The 17,530-nt window shown below is 46.6% G+C and overlaps 1 protein-coding gene across 1 annotated transcript in view; it reads left to right on the top strand.

Annotated features, from left to right (window-relative positions):
* EXOSC7 (exosome component 7) overlaps positions 1-13,655 on the top strand; it is a 31,530-nt gene extending 17,875 nt beyond the window's left edge. The window contains exons 5-8 of the mRNA XM_032649806.1: positions 2,258-2,328; positions 6,956-7,079; positions 8,141-8,296; positions 11,313-13,655. Coding sequence (XP_032505697.1) covers positions 2,258-2,328; positions 6,956-7,079; positions 8,141-8,296; positions 11,313-11,417 — 456 coding nt within the window. The 3' untranslated portion in view covers positions 11,418-13,655. The remainder of the gene's footprint in view (positions 1-2,257; positions 2,329-6,955; positions 7,080-8,140; positions 8,297-11,312) is intronic.
* Positions 13,656-17,530: the final 3,875 nt, after the last annotated feature.

Here is a 17,530-nt window from a genome sequence, read left to right as displayed (position 1 = left end):
AGTCAGGCTGCTTTGGGTCTCCACATCCCCCCCAGTCTCCCCCTGCTTCTTGGCTGTGCCACTGTGTTTAGCAGAAAGATTCTAGCTAGGCTGGGCCTGCTTGGCAGGAAGAGAGGAAGGTAGGGTCTCTGAGCGCCTCTTATGTGCCAGGGATGTAGGGATGTGATCTCATTTAGTCCTCATGGCCACCCTATAGAGAAGCATGGCTTTGCTTCACTGAGGGGGAAACCGAAGCTCGGAGGACACCTGGCCAGCAAGTGGCCGAGAAGAGTGTCAGACACACGCTGCCCGGCCTGGGTTCCTTGTCATGCGGTACCCTGTGAGGAGCCAGGCAGGCAAGCTGAGGCCTGGAGTTGGGTGCCTGCCCTTCGGGGGCCCCTCAGCAGATACTTAGGGTTCAGCATTCTGCCCTCTCGATTTCATCTTTTGGTGATAAGCCAGAATGTTGAAAACCAGTGTTTGTGTCCGGCCTTAACGGGACGTGGTGCAGGACAGTAGAAAGGGCTCTGACTGGCCGGCAGGCCCCTGAGCCCACCTGTCAGGGGAGGGTTGGCCGAGGTGCTCTCCCAAGTCCTCTCCAGCTTGGAGGCCTCACAGCTGCTAGAGCAGACGTCAGCATTTATCTGGCACTTTCCTTGCATAAAGCAGATACTGTGGGCAGCAGAGTGTAACACGGTGGTCTTCACCCCTGGCCAGCCATCAGGACCACCTAGGACCTGGAGTAAAAAGCAGTTTCCAGGCCCGCAGCCTGCATTGTTAATAAGCTCCCTGACCCTGCATAGCCAGGGTTAGGAACTGGGCTGTCAAGAGTGAAGATGGAGAACATGCAGATGCGCTCAGACAGTCTGTGAAGACAACAATGGGAAGATGAAAGAGCGAATTAGTATTTATCTTAAAACACTTAGCTGACGCCTACTATGTGCCAGACACACTTCTAAGGGCTTTACAGATACTAAGTTGTTCAACACTTCTGGGAGATCGTGTGGCTTTCACCCTCCATGAGGCCCAGAGATGTTAGGTCCCACCCCGGGTTATTCAGTTACCCAGCAAAGATAGGAATCAAACCAGACTGTCTGGCGCAAGAGTCTAGCCAGAGGTGGGGGCCATGCTGTAGTCTGTACTTGAACCAGGGTACAGGAGAGCTAGTCCAGTTGCTAGACAAACAAGCTGCAGTTACAAAGCCAGTTGGTAATACAGGCTGGGGGATCATATTCTAATAAGCAGTAATTATACCAGGCTGTAGGAAAGATGGTGTCTGCACTGGAGGTTTGCCCAGAAAGCTTAAAGAGGGGAATTAGAGTTTGCACTGGGTATGAATGAAGTGCATGAGACATGCCAGGTGTGATTGTTGATTCTTAGTAGAGTTTGGAAGGCCTGGGTTTAGGGCCTGCCTGTCTTCCATAATCACCAGGCTCCTCCTTCCCAGCAGCCCTTCCTCCTGGGCTCTGAAGATAAAGGAATGAACAAAACCAACAGGGTCCAGCCTCACGAGTTGACAGTTCAGATGAAGAGGAGATAGACTCTATAAACAAACACACACGGAAGTACACAACTTTTCTTTCTACACGTGACTTCCTCTCCTCTCTTCCTGTTGGCTTTATTCCATAACTCAGGCCAAGGCTTCTTTAAAATAAGGAAGAAGGATGTGTTGCCTTCCTCTTAATAATGCGCCGTAACCCTCCCTGTTCAATGAGCGCACGAGTACAGTCTACACTTTTGCTCATGGGCAAAAACGTGTGAAAGACCTTAGTTGTTACTATGCTTAATGTAGAACAGGGAGTGTTAGGTGTTTGAGCATCAGATGTACATAGGTAATTACGTGCAGTAGTAACTGCACTAATCAACATGGCCCTGGTGGCAGCTGCAGCATCAGTGGCCACCATTTTTTACTTGTTTGGAGGCCAGGCATATGTTAGCAAAGATGAGAGTAACACTTGCCAAGTGCAACTGAGAGTTACCTGGGGCAAAACGCAGGTGATGAGTTCCTCCTTCAGTGCAGGCCTGACTGGCTGAGGAGCTGCACCACAGGCTGAGGCCTCTGAGTGGTGGTACCACAGCCAGGGCAACAAGGCAGCGCGTGCGGTTAGGGTGAAGAGCCAGTGTGTGTCAGTGAGCCAGGAGAGCAGCCACACGTTCTTGTCTTTGTAAACACTTGGTTGGCACTTCTCAGGAACCAGTGTCCTTTACTGGGGATAATACTTAAAGTAACAAATGATGCTACCTTCTTCTTCTCCCCCTCACTCCCCGTCTCCCTTAGCTGCTGGAATGTGGTGGAAATTTGTTTGATGCCATCTCCATTGCTGTAAAGGCTGCGCTCTTCAATACAAGGTATGCCTTCCTGGAAACAGCCCCCTGGGCCCGTGGAGAACCTGAGCAGCCACCTGTGATGAACCGCTGAGGGCACTGCTACTGGAGCTCGTAGGAGAAGATAACAAGGGGTTTCAGCATTGACAATGGTGGTATTTAATTTTAAGCTTCAGAAAACAGATTTTATAAGTTATAACTAAATATATTTCTGTATTTATTTTTTTGGATTATTATTTTCATAAGTAAACATGTACATATAGAAAAATATTAGAAAACTACAGAGCAGCAAAAAGAGTAGAAACCAGAGACACAGGCAGTTTTCCAAATACTGTCACTAGATAAAGCTCCATGGAGACAGGGGTTTTGCCTGTTTTGTACTCTGCTGTCTCCCCAGCGCCATAAACAGTGCCTGACACATACTCCTTGATTGGACACGTGAATGTTCTCAAAGCAGGGTAGCAGCCTGCTGTTTGGTTTAAGTTAAGAGCGGGAAATGATGATGCCACTGTGGTTCAGCTTCCCAGACAGGCTGTGTAGCAGAGGACATGGCACTAAGCTTTCTTGGAGTTGACATTCCCTCTGACTGTTTGATGATACGGCCTTTTCCTTCTCTATGCACAAGGTTCTTTGAGGAAAGTTTGCAGCATTTGAAAATAAATATGTGGAGGAGGGTGTTCATTCCACGAGAGAGCTTACATTATGGTAATGGGGGGTCCTGGGGTACTTGAAAATGAGGATTAAAACTTCTAGAGATATAGCCTAAGGAATTAATTGGATAAGTGAGCAAAGATATTATTCGAAGATGTTTATCACAGCTTCTTTGTAGTGATGAGAAGTTGGAAACAACCTGAATGTCCCAACATAGGGGATTGAAATCTACACAGCAGCATATTTAGTATGTCTGTAAATATATATATCCCCAGATGGTCATTGTGGTTATCTTCCAGTGCTCATATCATGGGTGATTTAAAATTTATCTGTATTTTAGAGTTTTTCTGTGGTGAATTTAGACTACTTGCACAATTTAAAACAAAACAAAGATAAATAAATGTAGGTCAGAAATTGCAGGATGGGATATTTGCTGAGAATGAAAGCTATAGAGCCCCTTAACCCTAGCTGTGCCACTAGACTCCTGGCTGACACTAGTCAAGGGTGGGCCTGGCACTTGTGGCCACTGTGAGGGCTCAAGTACCAGATGCCATCAGCAGCAGCCTGGGCTTGGGCTCCGTTGGAGAAGAAAGGAAGTCGCCATCTGTTGTACCTCAAGCGTCAGAAATTACTTCCTGTCTGCCAGCTGGTTTCCTTGGGCACCAGGGCAAAAAGGGAGAGTAGAACCAGATGAGGCTGTTTGGCTGTGGGGGAGGTGTTGGGCAAACTGTACATCAGGATGATAAACCCAGCTGCTCAGGATGGGGAGGACACCTGTCATGGCCATAGCTGCAAGTCTCATTCCCAGAGCAAGAACAGCCCTGCGGGCAGCAAGGGATGCGCACTCGGCAAGGCACTGGGTCCCTCTAGTGTATGGAGAGACCTTTGGTACAGCCAGGGCCTTTTAGAAGGGTAGAGGCCATTCTCTTGACAGTATCCTCTAGCCCTTCTGCTGAACCATATTGTGGCCAGAGGGTTGGGAAGGGGTGTGTGTGTGTGTGTGTGTGTGTGTGTGTGTGTGTGTGTGTGTCTGTGTGTCTGTGTCTGTGTCTGTGTGTGTGTACGCTTATTTTTTTCCATGCCAAAATTCAAACTGGTTACCTGATTTGTTCAAATAGGATATTACTTAGTACTTACACCCTGGGGGCCCCTGACATGGAGACTTCATCCAGGACAGACCCTGGCAGGACTCCTTAGTCCTTGTGGACATTCTCTGGCTGAAACTCCTTTGCTCTGGACGTTGGCTTGTGTAGGGATGGCCAGCAGGCTGAATCATAAGGGTCTTTTGTTAGAGGCACAGGGAAAAGCACCAACACTGTTTCTATAACAGTAGCTGGCTGGACCACCTCTTCCTTCCTGGCTCCACCCCACACTGGAATGAACTGACTTTATGGCTCAAATATATTTTCAGCACCCAGCTCAAGAAACAGAACACTGCCAGCCCCCCAGAAGCCCTCCCACCCTGTACCCCCATGCAAGTCGCTATACCCACGGAGGATAACCACAGTCCTAAAACAATAGATTGGTTGGTGCTTGATATGAATGGAATCATGCAGTGTTTTCTCTTTTATGTCTGCCTCGTTCACTGAGCATTATGTTTTGAGACATCTGTGTTGTGGCCTGTAGTCATACTTTGCTTTTTGCTGTAGGGTGTTCCACTGTGTGAATATACCACAGTTTATTTATCCATTCTTCTGTTGATGGATCTGAGTAGTTTCCAGTTTTGAGCTGTTGCAAATAATGTTAGTAGATAATGCAAAACAGCTTTCCAAAGTGCTTTTACCAAATGATACTCCCATTAGCAGTGTATAGAGTCTGAGTTGCCCTGCATCTTTGCCAGCCCTTGGATTTCTTTTTGTGTTTTTAGTACTAGCCATCCTGGTGGGTATATCTTGGTATCACATTTTAGTTTTACTTTGCACTTCCCTGATGAATATTTAAGTTGAGCACCTTTCTGGCAATAAACATAGCCAGTATGTTTATTGGCTATGTGAATAGCCTCTTTCATGAAGTTCCTGTTGAAGTCTTTTGCCCATTTTTCTGTTGGGTCGTGTGACTTTCTCTTATGTTTGGTAGGAATTCTTTATGTAATATGTTAGTTTATATACACATACACACACAGAGAGAAATATTTTCTCCACTCTGGATTATCTTTTAGTTTCCAAACAATGCCTTTTAATTATTTATTTATTTAGGCTGTGTCGGGTCTTAGTTGCAGCACGTGGGATCTTCATTGCGGCATGCGGGATTTTTAGTTGCAGCATGTAAACTCTTAGTTGTGGCATGTGGGATCTAGTTCCCTGACCAGGACTTGATCCCGGCCCCCTGCACTGGGAGCATGAAGTCTTAGCCATTAGAGCACCAGGGAATTCCCCCAAATAATGCCTTTTGACAAACAGAAGTTCATAATCTTAATATATATTATACACACACAGAGAGGCATATCTTGATTTTTTTTTTTTTTTTTTTTTTTTTTTGCGGTACACAGGCCTCTCACTGTTGTGGCCTCTCCCGTTGTGGAGCACAGGCTCCGGACACGCAGGCTCAGCGGCCATGGCTCACGGGCCCAGCTGCTCCGTGGCATGTGGGATCTTCCCGGACCAGGGCATGAACCCACGTCCCCTGCATTGGCAGGCGGACTCTCAGCCACTGCGCCACCAGGGAAACCCGGCATACCTTGTTTTACTGCACTTCACTTTATTGTGCTTAGCAGATACTGCGTTTTTTACAAATTGAAGGTTTGTGACAACGTTGCGTTGAGCAAGTCTATCAGTGCCATTTTCCCAGCAGTATTTTCTCACTTCATGTCTCTGTGTCATATTTTGATAATTCTTGCAATATTTTGGACTTTTTCATTATTCATATATTTGTTACGGTGACCTGTGACCAGTAATCTTTGATGTTACCATTGCAAAATGACTACGACTTGCAGAAGGCTCAGATGATGGTTATCATTTTTTAGTAATAGAGTCTTTTTATATTAAGGTATGTGCATTGTCTTTTTTTTTTTTGGTTTTTTGTTAGATAAAATACTATTGAATACTTAGTAGACTGCACTATAGTGTGAACATAACTTTATATGCAAAAAATTCGTGTGACTCACTTTATTGCCGTAGTCTGGAACCAAACCTGCAGTATCTCCAAGATGTGCCTGTGTGTGTGTGTGTGTGTGTGTGTGTGTGTGTGTGTGTGTATTCAATTATAATATAATTGAATCTGTTATTTTTTTCTCCCCTTTACAGTGAGTACTTTCTGTCCTATTCAATAAATCTTTGTCTACTCTAAGGTCTTGAAAATGTTCTTAGTCTTTCTTATAAAAGCTTTATTGTTTTATCTTTCACCTTTACATCTGCAGTCCATTTGGTATGTGTATGGTGAGAGGTAGGGATCGGGATTCATTTTTGGATATCTGGTTGACTAAGCATCGTTTTACATTTTATTTTTTAAATTTATTTTTTTATTGAAGTATCATTCATTTACAGTATTATAGTAGTTTCAGGTGTACAACATAGTGATTCAGTATTTTTATATGTTATACTCCATTTAAAGTTATTATAAAATATTGGCTATATTCCCTGTGTGGTACAATATATCCTTATACCTTATTTATTTCATTCATAGTACTTCATGCCTCTTAATCCCCTACCTCTTTTTAGCCCCTCTCCCTTTCCCTCTCCTCAGCAACATTTTTTTTTTTTCGGGCCATGTGGCATGCGGGATCTTAGTTCCCTGACCAGGGATCGAATCTGGGTCCCCTGCAGTGGAAGCGTGGAGTCTTAACCCCTGGACCGCCAGGGAAGTCCCTCCCTAGCATCCTTTTTTAAAAGACCTCCTTTCCTCCCTGCACTCAGTGTCACCTGTACACTTTTGGCAGGGCTGACACAGAGCTCAGGCATAGCATGACTTCATCTTGTGAGGCACAGGGATTCCAACTCAAGAAAAAGAAGTTATCATCCTTCCTTTCAGTTAGTGGGAATTTTAATTGTGCTTCTCCTTCTAGGATACCAAGAGTTCGTGTTCTGGAAGATGAAGAGGGCTTGAAGGACATTGAACTGTCTGACGACCCCTATGACTGCATCCAGCTAAGTGTGGAGAATGTCCCCTGTATCGTCACCCTGTGCAAAGTATGAGCTTATATCTCATGGTTTTTGTCTTCCCTGTGGATCTCCTTCAACCCCAACCCGTTAAGGTTACCTAATAGATTGAGAAGTTATAGTTTCACAACCCATATAGTAGTCTTAACCCAAATTGAATAATTTTGTTATATTAGAGACCACTACCATGAGCAGCTCTTTCTTTTCTTTTTAACTGGAAGATAATGGCTCTGGTCCCAGGAGCACACGAGTGGGTTCATAGTAACAGTAGCCAGAGTTTGCTAAGCCCCTTCTACCTACCAGGCATTTCACCAAAACACCCTGAATGCATATTTCCTTTAATTCTCTCAACTCTGTGGTGTCTACGCTGCTTGAGTAGTAAAAGGGTGGTTGAAAGGTGGACACTGTCCCCTCTGTGGCCCTAATGTCCACATCTATGAAATAAGGGGGTTGGAGCAGGGCCTGGGTGTCTAATACATCAAGTGTGGTTTTTCCATTAGCACTGAGGCCTGTGGAGCATAACACCTGGCTGATGCTGATGTGTAACTTGCACCTCCCAAGGCTGTGCAAAGAGGCCTGTTTTGGCTGAGATTGTCGCTGATTCCACGCAGGATTCGTTATATAAAAATCAGACTGAACTGGTCAGGTTTAATTCCACCAGAATCGCTTCACCCAGACTCTGGTGAAGCATTGGGACGACTGGAGCCACCTGCCCTTGACTCATTCTTGAGCATGTCCCTTAGCATGGGCCCTCTTGATTCATCTTTGTCATCAGTGAAACTTCCAGGGGCCTGTTAGAAACCCCCTGGTTGGCCTCTGACTTGGAAGGTCTCTGAATTATAATTCCAACCACCCTTCCCCCTACCCCGTATTTCCATTTCATGCTTCTGTTACACTGGTTACACAGTAGCCTGTGATAGAGTGATCGAACGGTACTTCAAATATTTTCCATATGAGCAGAAACTAAAATAAGACCCAAATGGGAGATACAGGTTCTTTGCTGGTGTAGATATTCCCTCCACGAGGCTCTCACAAGTGGGGATCTGGGATGTGCGTTGCCCACGCACGTGCACTGCTGCCTGACTTTGCAGATTGGTTATCGGCACGTGGTGGATGCTACTCTTCAGGAGGAGGCCTGCTCCTTGGCCAGCTTGCTGGTGTCCGTGACCAGCAAGGGAGTTGTGACATGCATGAGGAAAGTGGGAAAGGGCAGCCTGGACCCAGAGAGCGTCTTCGAGATGATGGAGGTGAGACTGGTTCTGAAGCAGGTGCTTGGACCTGGCTGGGAGTATTGGCTGCCTCCTGCCCCCTTGGTCACGCTGTGGGAATTCTCCCCATTGACCCCCTTCACCCCAGGCTTGGGGCTTGGAGAGCAGCTGGTATGAGCCAGATGTCACTGAGCTAGCTGAGGGTGGTGGCGGTGAGGGCTCTGGACCAGGAAGTAGCGACCTGCTCGTAAGAGTCTCTTATCCTTTCCCTCTCTCATCCTCAGTTCCACATTTCTGAATGAGAATATTGGACTGATAATGTGAAGAGTCACTTGTAACTCCAAAATCCCAAGTTTCTGTGATTTGATGAGGGAATTGAAATCCTGGCTGACTGCTTCCCATCCCTTGAAGGGAGTGAGCGGAGGTGGAGCCAGGGGGCTGAAGGATGGCCGTCTCCCCATTCTTCGTGGGTCTGGAAGTGTTTAAGCGGAGGTGAATAGGAAAGGTGGGAAATCCTCTCGACTGGCGGATTGCTCCTCTCAGGTCTCCTCAGGCCTGGCAGCACCACTAGGGTGCTTTCCAGCTGCTCTGTACTGATTGGTCGACAGGTCTGTCCCCCACATTGGCCTGGAAGCCCCTCTGCGGCAGGGACCAGGTCATGCTGACCTGTGTCTTTCCAGACCTTCCTTCCCTCGTGTCCACCTTGACTTTCCAGAAGTCTTTGAGGACTTTGAGACTGACTGACTGACTGACTGACTGAATTGCCAGGAACAGAGTTAGCCAGCCCCAGTTTTTTGCTTTAGTTAACCACTGCCTCACAACACATGCCCAGAGGTCATCTATACTCTTCTTTCATTTCTAGAAATAGTGACTTCTCACTAAGCACTTAATGTCTGTTGTTATTTTTGTCATCTTACTTGAAAGCAAAAAATTGGCCTTGTGTATAGCGTTGAGGGCCCAAGCATAAGCTCTGAAGACAGACTGCCCGGGTTGCAAATGCGGGTTCTGGGCCACAGTTCCCTCATCTGCAAATGGGGATAACAACAGTAGTAGTGCCTGCTGCTGCAGGTGTTGTGAGGGGTGGGCAGGCTGAGTGGAGGGGAAGCACGTGTCAGAGCGTCTGACGTGTCGTCAGTTTGCAGCAAGTGTCAGCTCCTACTCTGTGCCCCATTAAGCACCCTGAGTTCAGGTGTCTCCAACTGTGCATGGCAACAAGGGTTCTTCTTAAACAAAAGCTCTTAAAAAGCTTTATAATAAGTTCTACCAGAGGCCTCTAGATGAGTGGCTCTCAAATCTTGTTTTCGAAGGAATTCCCCCCTCATCCCCCCACCAGGAGAGTTTGATGAGAATTGCAGTTATCTAAACAACAACAGAAACAATAAATAATAGTTAACGTTTATTGTGTGCTTACTACGTGTCAGACCCCGTTTTTGGTGCTTTAAATAGTATCGTGTCATTTACTCCTCAACAACCCTGTGAGGAAACTGTTGTTACCCTTATTTTTGTAGACGAGGAATTAAGGCACGTAGAGAATAAGGAACTTGCCTACAGGCTTCACAGCTTGTAAATGCGGGAGCTAGGATTCAAACCTGGACTGTGTGCCTCCAGCCAAGAGCTATTTTAACCTCCTAAACCAGGTCGGCCATGGATGGGTGGGAGAACCAGAGTGCTGTCCAGTGAGCTGGGCTTCGTCTTCCCCTGGGGCTCGGGAATGAGGTCTGCAGACCCTGCTCAGAGGGACCATGGCCCTGAGGCCCTGTCTCACCATTTGCCTCACACGGGGAGGCAGCATTCTGGAGATGCCGCTCGTGGTAAAGCTTAGAAACTCAGGTTGTTGTGTGGCTGCCACCCCCAACCTCTGCAGTCTCTTTCCTGCAAGTCCAGGTTCAGACTTCTCAAGTCCTGGTGTCCTGTCTGTCTCATCTCCTCTTCTCCTCTCCCTGCCATCATTCACGTGAATGATCAGTTCCTCTACTCGATCAACTTGGACATTTTTTCTTTTTTCTAACGTCATGATAAAAATCTTCCCAAAGTCACTTTGGACCTTAACCCTGACTTTGCATTTCATAGAACTGATCACTCCCCAGCCTGTAGACTGAGATCTTCTCTTCATATGAGTTTTCCGTAGTTCTTGGAGTCTCATCCCTTGTTATAGTCAGGGGTCAGGGGAGAAGGCACACAGCCCTAGGGAGAGTCCACCTATGACTAGGAGGATTGGGGTGGGGGTCAAGGCCTGGGTGCCTTTCTCCCTGACATTGTTGGGAATGGAACCAGTGGCACAGGTGAAACTGAAACTGCTATGGGGACGTGGAAGGCTTGATGAAGAGACTTGCAGTTGGTTCACTGTATTCTTAACCTGATTCATGGGACGGAAAAACAGTTGCCTAAAGAAAGATTTCTGTTGTATAGTTGGGTTTTTTGCCGGGGCCCCCTTCTTTCTGCTGTGTAGGAAATCTGTGGGTTGTCTGATCTCCTGACCTGTCTTGATTCCAACATTGCACGCCTTTAGCCTCTCTGCATGTCAGTAACATCAAAGACTCTATCCGGGTATTGACTTTGGTCCTATCTGAGCAGGTCTCCTTTGGTGGCAGGTGAATTAGAAACTGCTCGTTAACATGGGTCCTCAGCACCATCTGTTCCTTCACCAGACAGATTTTTGGATTCACTTGGCCTCCCCATGCCTTCTCACTGCAGCACAGTGGCTGTAACCAAGACCTGATTGGGTTGACAGTTTTGCTGCTTCTAGTGGCAGCAGCTAAGGACTGAGGCAGCCTTTGTTGCTTGCTGCTTGCTGCTTTGGGGTTTGCCTTCTTCTTCTTCTTCCTTTTTTTTTTTTCCTTTTTCAAAATGGAGGTTTTTCCAGAATGCAACTACTATGTAGTCGGGGTTTGGGGTTTGTTTTTATATTGACTTGTTAATTAAATAAAAGTCCTGTAAGGCAGATGGAACGCGTGCAGCTTTACAATGGCTAGCTGGCGGGGAGCTTCTCTTGCTCAGAGTGTGTGTGCCTCACAAGCGGGCCTGTGCCCTCTTCTATCCCTTCTGTGTCCTGCAGACCAGCAAGCGCGTGGGCAAGTTGCTGCACACCTCCCTGCAGAGCGTTCTACACAAGGAGGAAAGCCTGGGGCCCAAGAGACAGAAAGTTGGATTCCTGGGATGATTTGCACATCAACCCCCAACTGCCACGTGTTTGTTTTCTACTTTTCCTTTTAAGCTGAAGTCTGTGTACATTTTTCTTAACTATTATGAATTTAAGGCAACATTTGTACATGTAAAATTAAAGTCTGATTTGTGGTCTGGCTTGATATGGCTAGAGTTCCTCAGCTGTAAGCCAAGATGCCATTCGGTGACCCCTCAGAGAGTCTGACCCTTGTCTAGTGAATGACAGCTAAGTCCAGAGGTCTGCTCCAATGCGAGGGCTCTGGTCACAGGCCTCCCCAGGGAGACTTACCACCTGCCACAGGAGATCAGAATAACAACATCAAGACCTAGCAGAAAAATGGTTCAAAGGAAATGTTTATGATATGTATATTGTCAATCTTTCTCCCCTGTAGAACCTACAAAATAAGAATCACACACAAAAAATGTAAATTCGGGGTTCCCTCGTGGCGCAGTGGTTGAGAGTCCACCTGCCGATGCAGGGGACACGGGTTCGTGCCCCAGCCCGGGAAGATCCCACATGCCGCGGAGCGGCTGGGCCCGTGAGCCGTGGCCGCTGAGCCTGCGCGTCCGGAGCCTGTGCTCCACAGCGGGAGAGGCCACAACAATGAGAGGCCCACGTACTTCAAAAAAAAGAAAAATGTAAATTTGCCTCGTGTATTTGGGGGCTTCTTGGTGGGGGAGATGGAGGAGGCGCTCTGCTCCAGGTACAGACCCAGGGCTTCTGCCTGGCTGGTGAGCCTTCCCGAGTTTCGGGGGAAGCCCAGTTCTTGCTTCTTGCCCTCCAAGAGATTCCCAACCTAGCTCCCCTAGAGTCTGGGGCTTAACATGTACTTTGGTCCTTAGCCAACCTTTCTTATCACTCTTGTTTAGAACTTGCTTTGTGTTTTATAGCCACTCGCTGGTGTTTTGTAAGATTTCCATGTTTTATCAGCATTAAGAGGGCTGCTTCAGAGATGTTGTCATTTGATTCCTCAGCTCAGCTTCCTACTCTGGGGACAGAAGGAGAGGCCATTCTCAGTGGCACCAGAAGGCTCTTTCTATAAGCCTGTGTTCCACTCACAGTGCAGTGTGTTGGGATTAAGTCTGTTCATGGGTTGAGCAGTCTCTATTTTTTCTCCAGGGGAACTGAAACTCCCCAATCAATCCTTAAAGAGAGCCCTGGGGAAGGAGCTGATTCGTGAAAGAGCGCATTTCAGCCGTGGCATTTACTCTCTGCATTTCAGTTAGACAAATAGGGTAAGGAGTTAGGAAATTATTGCCTAATGGAAAGAACATAATGCGAGCTGAAGCCCTTAAGGACTGACTCCAGAGGTCCTGGCGTGGGCACCTCCTCCCGGCGTGGCCAGGTATGTCCTGTGGAGAGAAGCAGCTGCCTAGACTTGGAGCTGGAGCTGCTGCCCTGTTGAGAAAATAGCCTGGGTTCTCTTTTTTCTTTATTTTTTTCCCAGTGATTGTCCTTACAGGCGCCATGACAGTGCTCCCAGGGAGGCAGCAGTCAGCCTGTTTCTCTTCCCCTGCCCCTGGTTGACTGACCGTGCTGGAATGTTAACAGTGGGACTGCACAGATGCAACCAGAATGTGAATAAAGTTTAGAAACCTTCAGTTTTGATGATTAAAGACATCAGATAGTTGAGACAGACAGGTGAGGCCTTCCCAGGCCAGTTGTACAACAGCTACCCAACTGGGCCTGCTGGCTAAGCAGTTATGGTGCAAATGAAGGGAAGAAGTAGATGTTAGCGTCTGTGTCTACCACCCCATCCGTACCTTCCCTTGAAGGCCACCCCACCTGGAAGAAGGGTACATCACAAATGAAACAAAATACCAAATGAGCAAGGTCTCTCCAGGAGAGGCTCTATTAGAATTGTCTGATGGTTGCAGCTCTCAGAATAAGTGAAAACTGAAGGCAGAGACCGGCAAAGACTTGGAAAAATATTGTCCTGGGGAAATCCACTGCTTCATCCAGCAGAACCAGAGCTGTCTTTAGTGGCCATTAAATAAATGTCAGGGAGAAAAACTAAAGTCAGCCAAAAGGCAATCAACAGCTTGTGGGTGGGGAGGGTAAGGGTGGGCATAGAAGGAATGAAATGTTATAGAATATTCAAATTGGTTTTATTGTTTCTGTGATTCCTTGGTCTCTCAAATTGTGTAAATTCAAGCCTGCAGAACACATGAATTTAGAATACTGACAGCAGTTTGCATTTTGCTCAATAAAGGCTGTGGTCTCATATAACTGCCAGTCGAGCGTAAACCTGTGTTATTCAAAACTTTTTGGAAATAATCTGGCAGTGGGTATTAAAAGTCTTAAAAATTTCATGCCCGCTGACCTAAAACTCCACTTCTGGAAATGTAACCAAAGGAGAGTAAAAACATGAAGTAAGAAGAAGTTCATGCCAGTATCACTGCTTGTGCAAGAATGGCAGAGCTGCAAAGCAGCCTGAAGGTGCATCCTTGGCAGGTTCCTTTGCCAGAGACAGGGCTTTCTTCAGGAAGAAAGGGACTCTGACCTGGGATAAAGACAGGATCTTGGTCCCTCATTCTCCCCGGAACACTTTAGGCAGGCAGAAGAAGCCCCCACCCCTAGCTAAAGAAGAGCAGCCGTTTCCCAAAAGAAACATTGTACCAGTTCCCATGCAAGAACCATACTGAGGCAGATGTCTCACAAGGTGATACTTGTCAACCTCTGCCCCACCTTCCCTCATTGGCTCCAGACCCATAACTAGGGTCTGATTACAGCCCATCCTGAGTAGGGAAATGCAGTCCCTGCCATGGGAAGAAAGATATTACTCATCAAAATAATTGCAAGACCTGGCTTGGCAGGTACCAAGGAAATAGAGGTGGGAGTGGATCTGAGGGTGTTGGACCAGGGCCAGGGCTGAAAAGGGGGTTTAATGTCCTAGCAAGGAGGTCTGAAGCTGTCCTAATTCACTGCTGGGATAGCCCCTGAAGTTGGACCTGGCCAGCACCTGAAGTAAATGAGGAGGAGATACCAGAACTGAATAAACTGAAAAAGCAACAGTGCTTCTTAGATCTGTAAGAGAAGTGAGGTCACAGGGCAACCACTGCTCCCCAAATCAGAGAGACCCAACAGGCAAATCCAGCGAAATTAATATAGCTGTATGAAGCTTACTTTAAATACGAGACATATAGATTAAAAGTATCAATAAATGGAGGAAGAAAGATAAACCATGGTAACAATCAAAAGAAAGCTAGAGCAGCTATATTAATTTCAGACAGAGGAGACTTCAGAGCAAGGAAAGTTATCAGGAATCAAGAGGAACATTACATAATGATAAAGGGGTCAGTTATCCAGGAGGACATAAAAATCTGTAATGTGTATATGCCTAACAACAGAGCATTAAAATACATGAGGTAGGACTTCCCTGGTGGCGCAGTGGTTAAGAATCCGCCTGCCAATGCAGGGGACACAGGTTCTATCCCTGGTCCGGGAAGATCCCACGTGCTGCAGAGCAGCTAAGTCCACGCACCACAACTACTGAGCCTGCGCTCTAGACCTTGCGAGCCACAACTGTTGAGCCTGTGGAGCCACAAGTACTTAGCCCGCGTGCTGCAACTACTAGGCACAGGTGCACCTAGAGCTCATGCTCTGCAACAAGAAGCCACTGCAATGAGAAGCCCTCACACCATAACGTAGAGTAGCCCCCGCTCGCCACAACTAGGAAAGCCCACGCAGAGCAACAAAGACCCAACACAGACAAGAAAAAAAGATGTTTAAAAAATAAAAATACATGAGGTAAAAACTGATAGAACAACAAGAAGAAATACATGAATCCACTATCATAACTGGAGACGTCAACACCCCTCTATCAGAAATGGACAGATGGAGCAGGCAGGAAATTGGTAAGGACATATTTGGACTCAGCAACACCATCAATCAACTGGACATAATGGACATCTATAGACTGCTGCGTCCATCAACAGCTGGATACACACGTGGAACATTCACCAAGATAGACCACATTCTGAACCATAAAATGCACCTTAACAAATTTAATAAAACAAATCACAATGATCTGATCTCAGAACACAATAGAATTAAACTAGAAATCAATTACAGAAACATAGCCAGAAAATCCCCAAACACTTGGAGATTAAACAACAAACTTCTAAATAACACCTGGGTCAAAGTAGAAATCTCAAGTGAAATTACGAATTTTGAACTAAATGAAAATGAAAACACAACTTATCAAAATTTGTGGGTTGTAGCAAAAGCAGTGCTTAGAAGGAAATTTATAGCCTTGAATACATATATTAGAAAAGAAGAAAGATCTAAAACCAATCATCTAAGCTTCCACCTTAGGAAACTAGAAGAGCAAATTAAATCCAAAGTAAGCAGAGGAAAAGAAATAATAAAAATTAGAGCAATATAGATATCAGTGAAATTGAAATCTGAAAATCAATAGAGAAAATCAATGAAACCAAAAGCTTGTTCTCTGAAAAATTCCAGAGAAGGGAGAGAGCTTTAGAAGGGAGCAGTCTGTCACCAGTCATTTCATTCCCTGGGGGCATCTGCAGATTCTGGACATGGGCTCTATGAGGAGTTCCATGGGGGGAAAAAGAGAAACCAGCAAAACTTAACTAGTGAGGTTGTGCGGGGCTCGTGTGATAATTTGGAAACTTCAGGATCCCTAAATGCACAACTGGGTTTATATTTGTCGAATTTTAAGGCCATTTGTGGAGGGGTCGAGGGACAGGTGTCAAAAAGGCAGATGGAAATCTATAGTATCCTACAAAACTAATCAGATTTTCTATTTCTTCCTGTGTGAGCTATTATAGCTGAAGACATCAGGTAAGTGCAAAACGGCCACACGCCCAGTTTACTCTTGCCAAACTTACAAGTCAGGTCATTTACTGTCTCAGCCCTGGAGTGGAAGGAGTAAAGTGGTGGACAGAGGCCATGGATCTCTGAGGGCGGTGCAGCTTCTCTCACCAGCCCTCCTTTCTCACACCTTTGCAGGTGGCCCAGCTGCCTCACACACAGGGTCTCCACATGCTCCTTACAAGAATCCCATTGTGTAGGCAGAGATTATTGCCCTATTTTATGAAAGAGGAATCTGGGTCTTGAATAACTTGCCCCAGAAGACACAAGTGCCAGGTGTCTGAGCTCCACTTAGAATCCAGGACTCCCAGTTCTCTTTCCACTAGGATACTGCTGACCTTTAGGGACAAAACAACAAGGAACGCGGCCCCATGGTGCCAAGAACTTGGCTAGGTGGGGTATTGCCTCCCCCAGTACTGTGTGCCCCAGGGCCTGGCACACAAGGACAGAGGCAATACTTGTTGAATGAATGACAACAAGGTTGTCAAAAAGGGTTCAGAAAGGAGCAAATGACTTTCCTAATGACGGTCATTGAGACCACGGTAACAGGCCATTTGTCTTTGGTTCTGACTAAGGGCCAAGACTGCCCACGCAATATTCTTGGAGATGTGCACCCTGGATGTTCTTACCTTTGAAGAGAGTGTGGAAATTCTCTGCTCCATAGGCGGGGCCTCATTTCTGTTGATACAGGGCCAGTGGAGCTAAAAGGAAACATCTGTGCAGGGAGAGGGTAGGGGTGGGGGATGGTTCCATGTTGGGCCAGAAGTTTTCATGTTGTTTGGGCTGACATGGGTGGGGTGGCCAGAGCTTGTGCTATATACTCAGACTTCCAACAGCTTTGGAGGGAAAAAAAAAACCAACAACGCTTAAAACCTGAAATGTGCCTTTTAGAGCTCTCTTCAGATTTTTCTGCCTCTGGCTTTATTGTCAAGGTGATTCTTTGTGCAGGGAAACTGATGTGAAAAGACTGGGCCCTGAGGGTGGTGTGTTAGCTCACAGACTTTTCCTTGAGGGTGGGTCATTCGTGAACATTAACCCAGCATCGTTCTCCTGGCTGAAACCACCCCCACTTGCTGCTGCCCTACCGGCTGGTAGAGGCCTCTGGGACGGTGCCACCAGAAGATCTTTTACGCTGGGACGATGAAATCCATAGACCTCACCGGGGCTGCTGGTGAGTCCACTGGAGGTGGCTGCAGTGCTGGTTCTCACCTAGCCGGGGAGAGCTGCGGGTGGACAAGAGGACCCGGGGGTTCAATGGCCATAAGCTTATTAAC

This window comes from Phocoena sinus, chromosome 11, assembly GCF_008692025.1.
Source record: "Phocoena sinus isolate mPhoSin1 chromosome 11, mPhoSin1.pri, whole genome shotgun sequence".
Classification (NCBI taxonomy): domain Eukaryota; kingdom Metazoa; phylum Chordata; class Mammalia; order Artiodactyla; family Phocoenidae; genus Phocoena; species Phocoena sinus.
The sequence above is the reverse complement of the archived record's forward strand: the minus strand, read 5'-3'. Positions and strand labels throughout refer to the sequence as shown.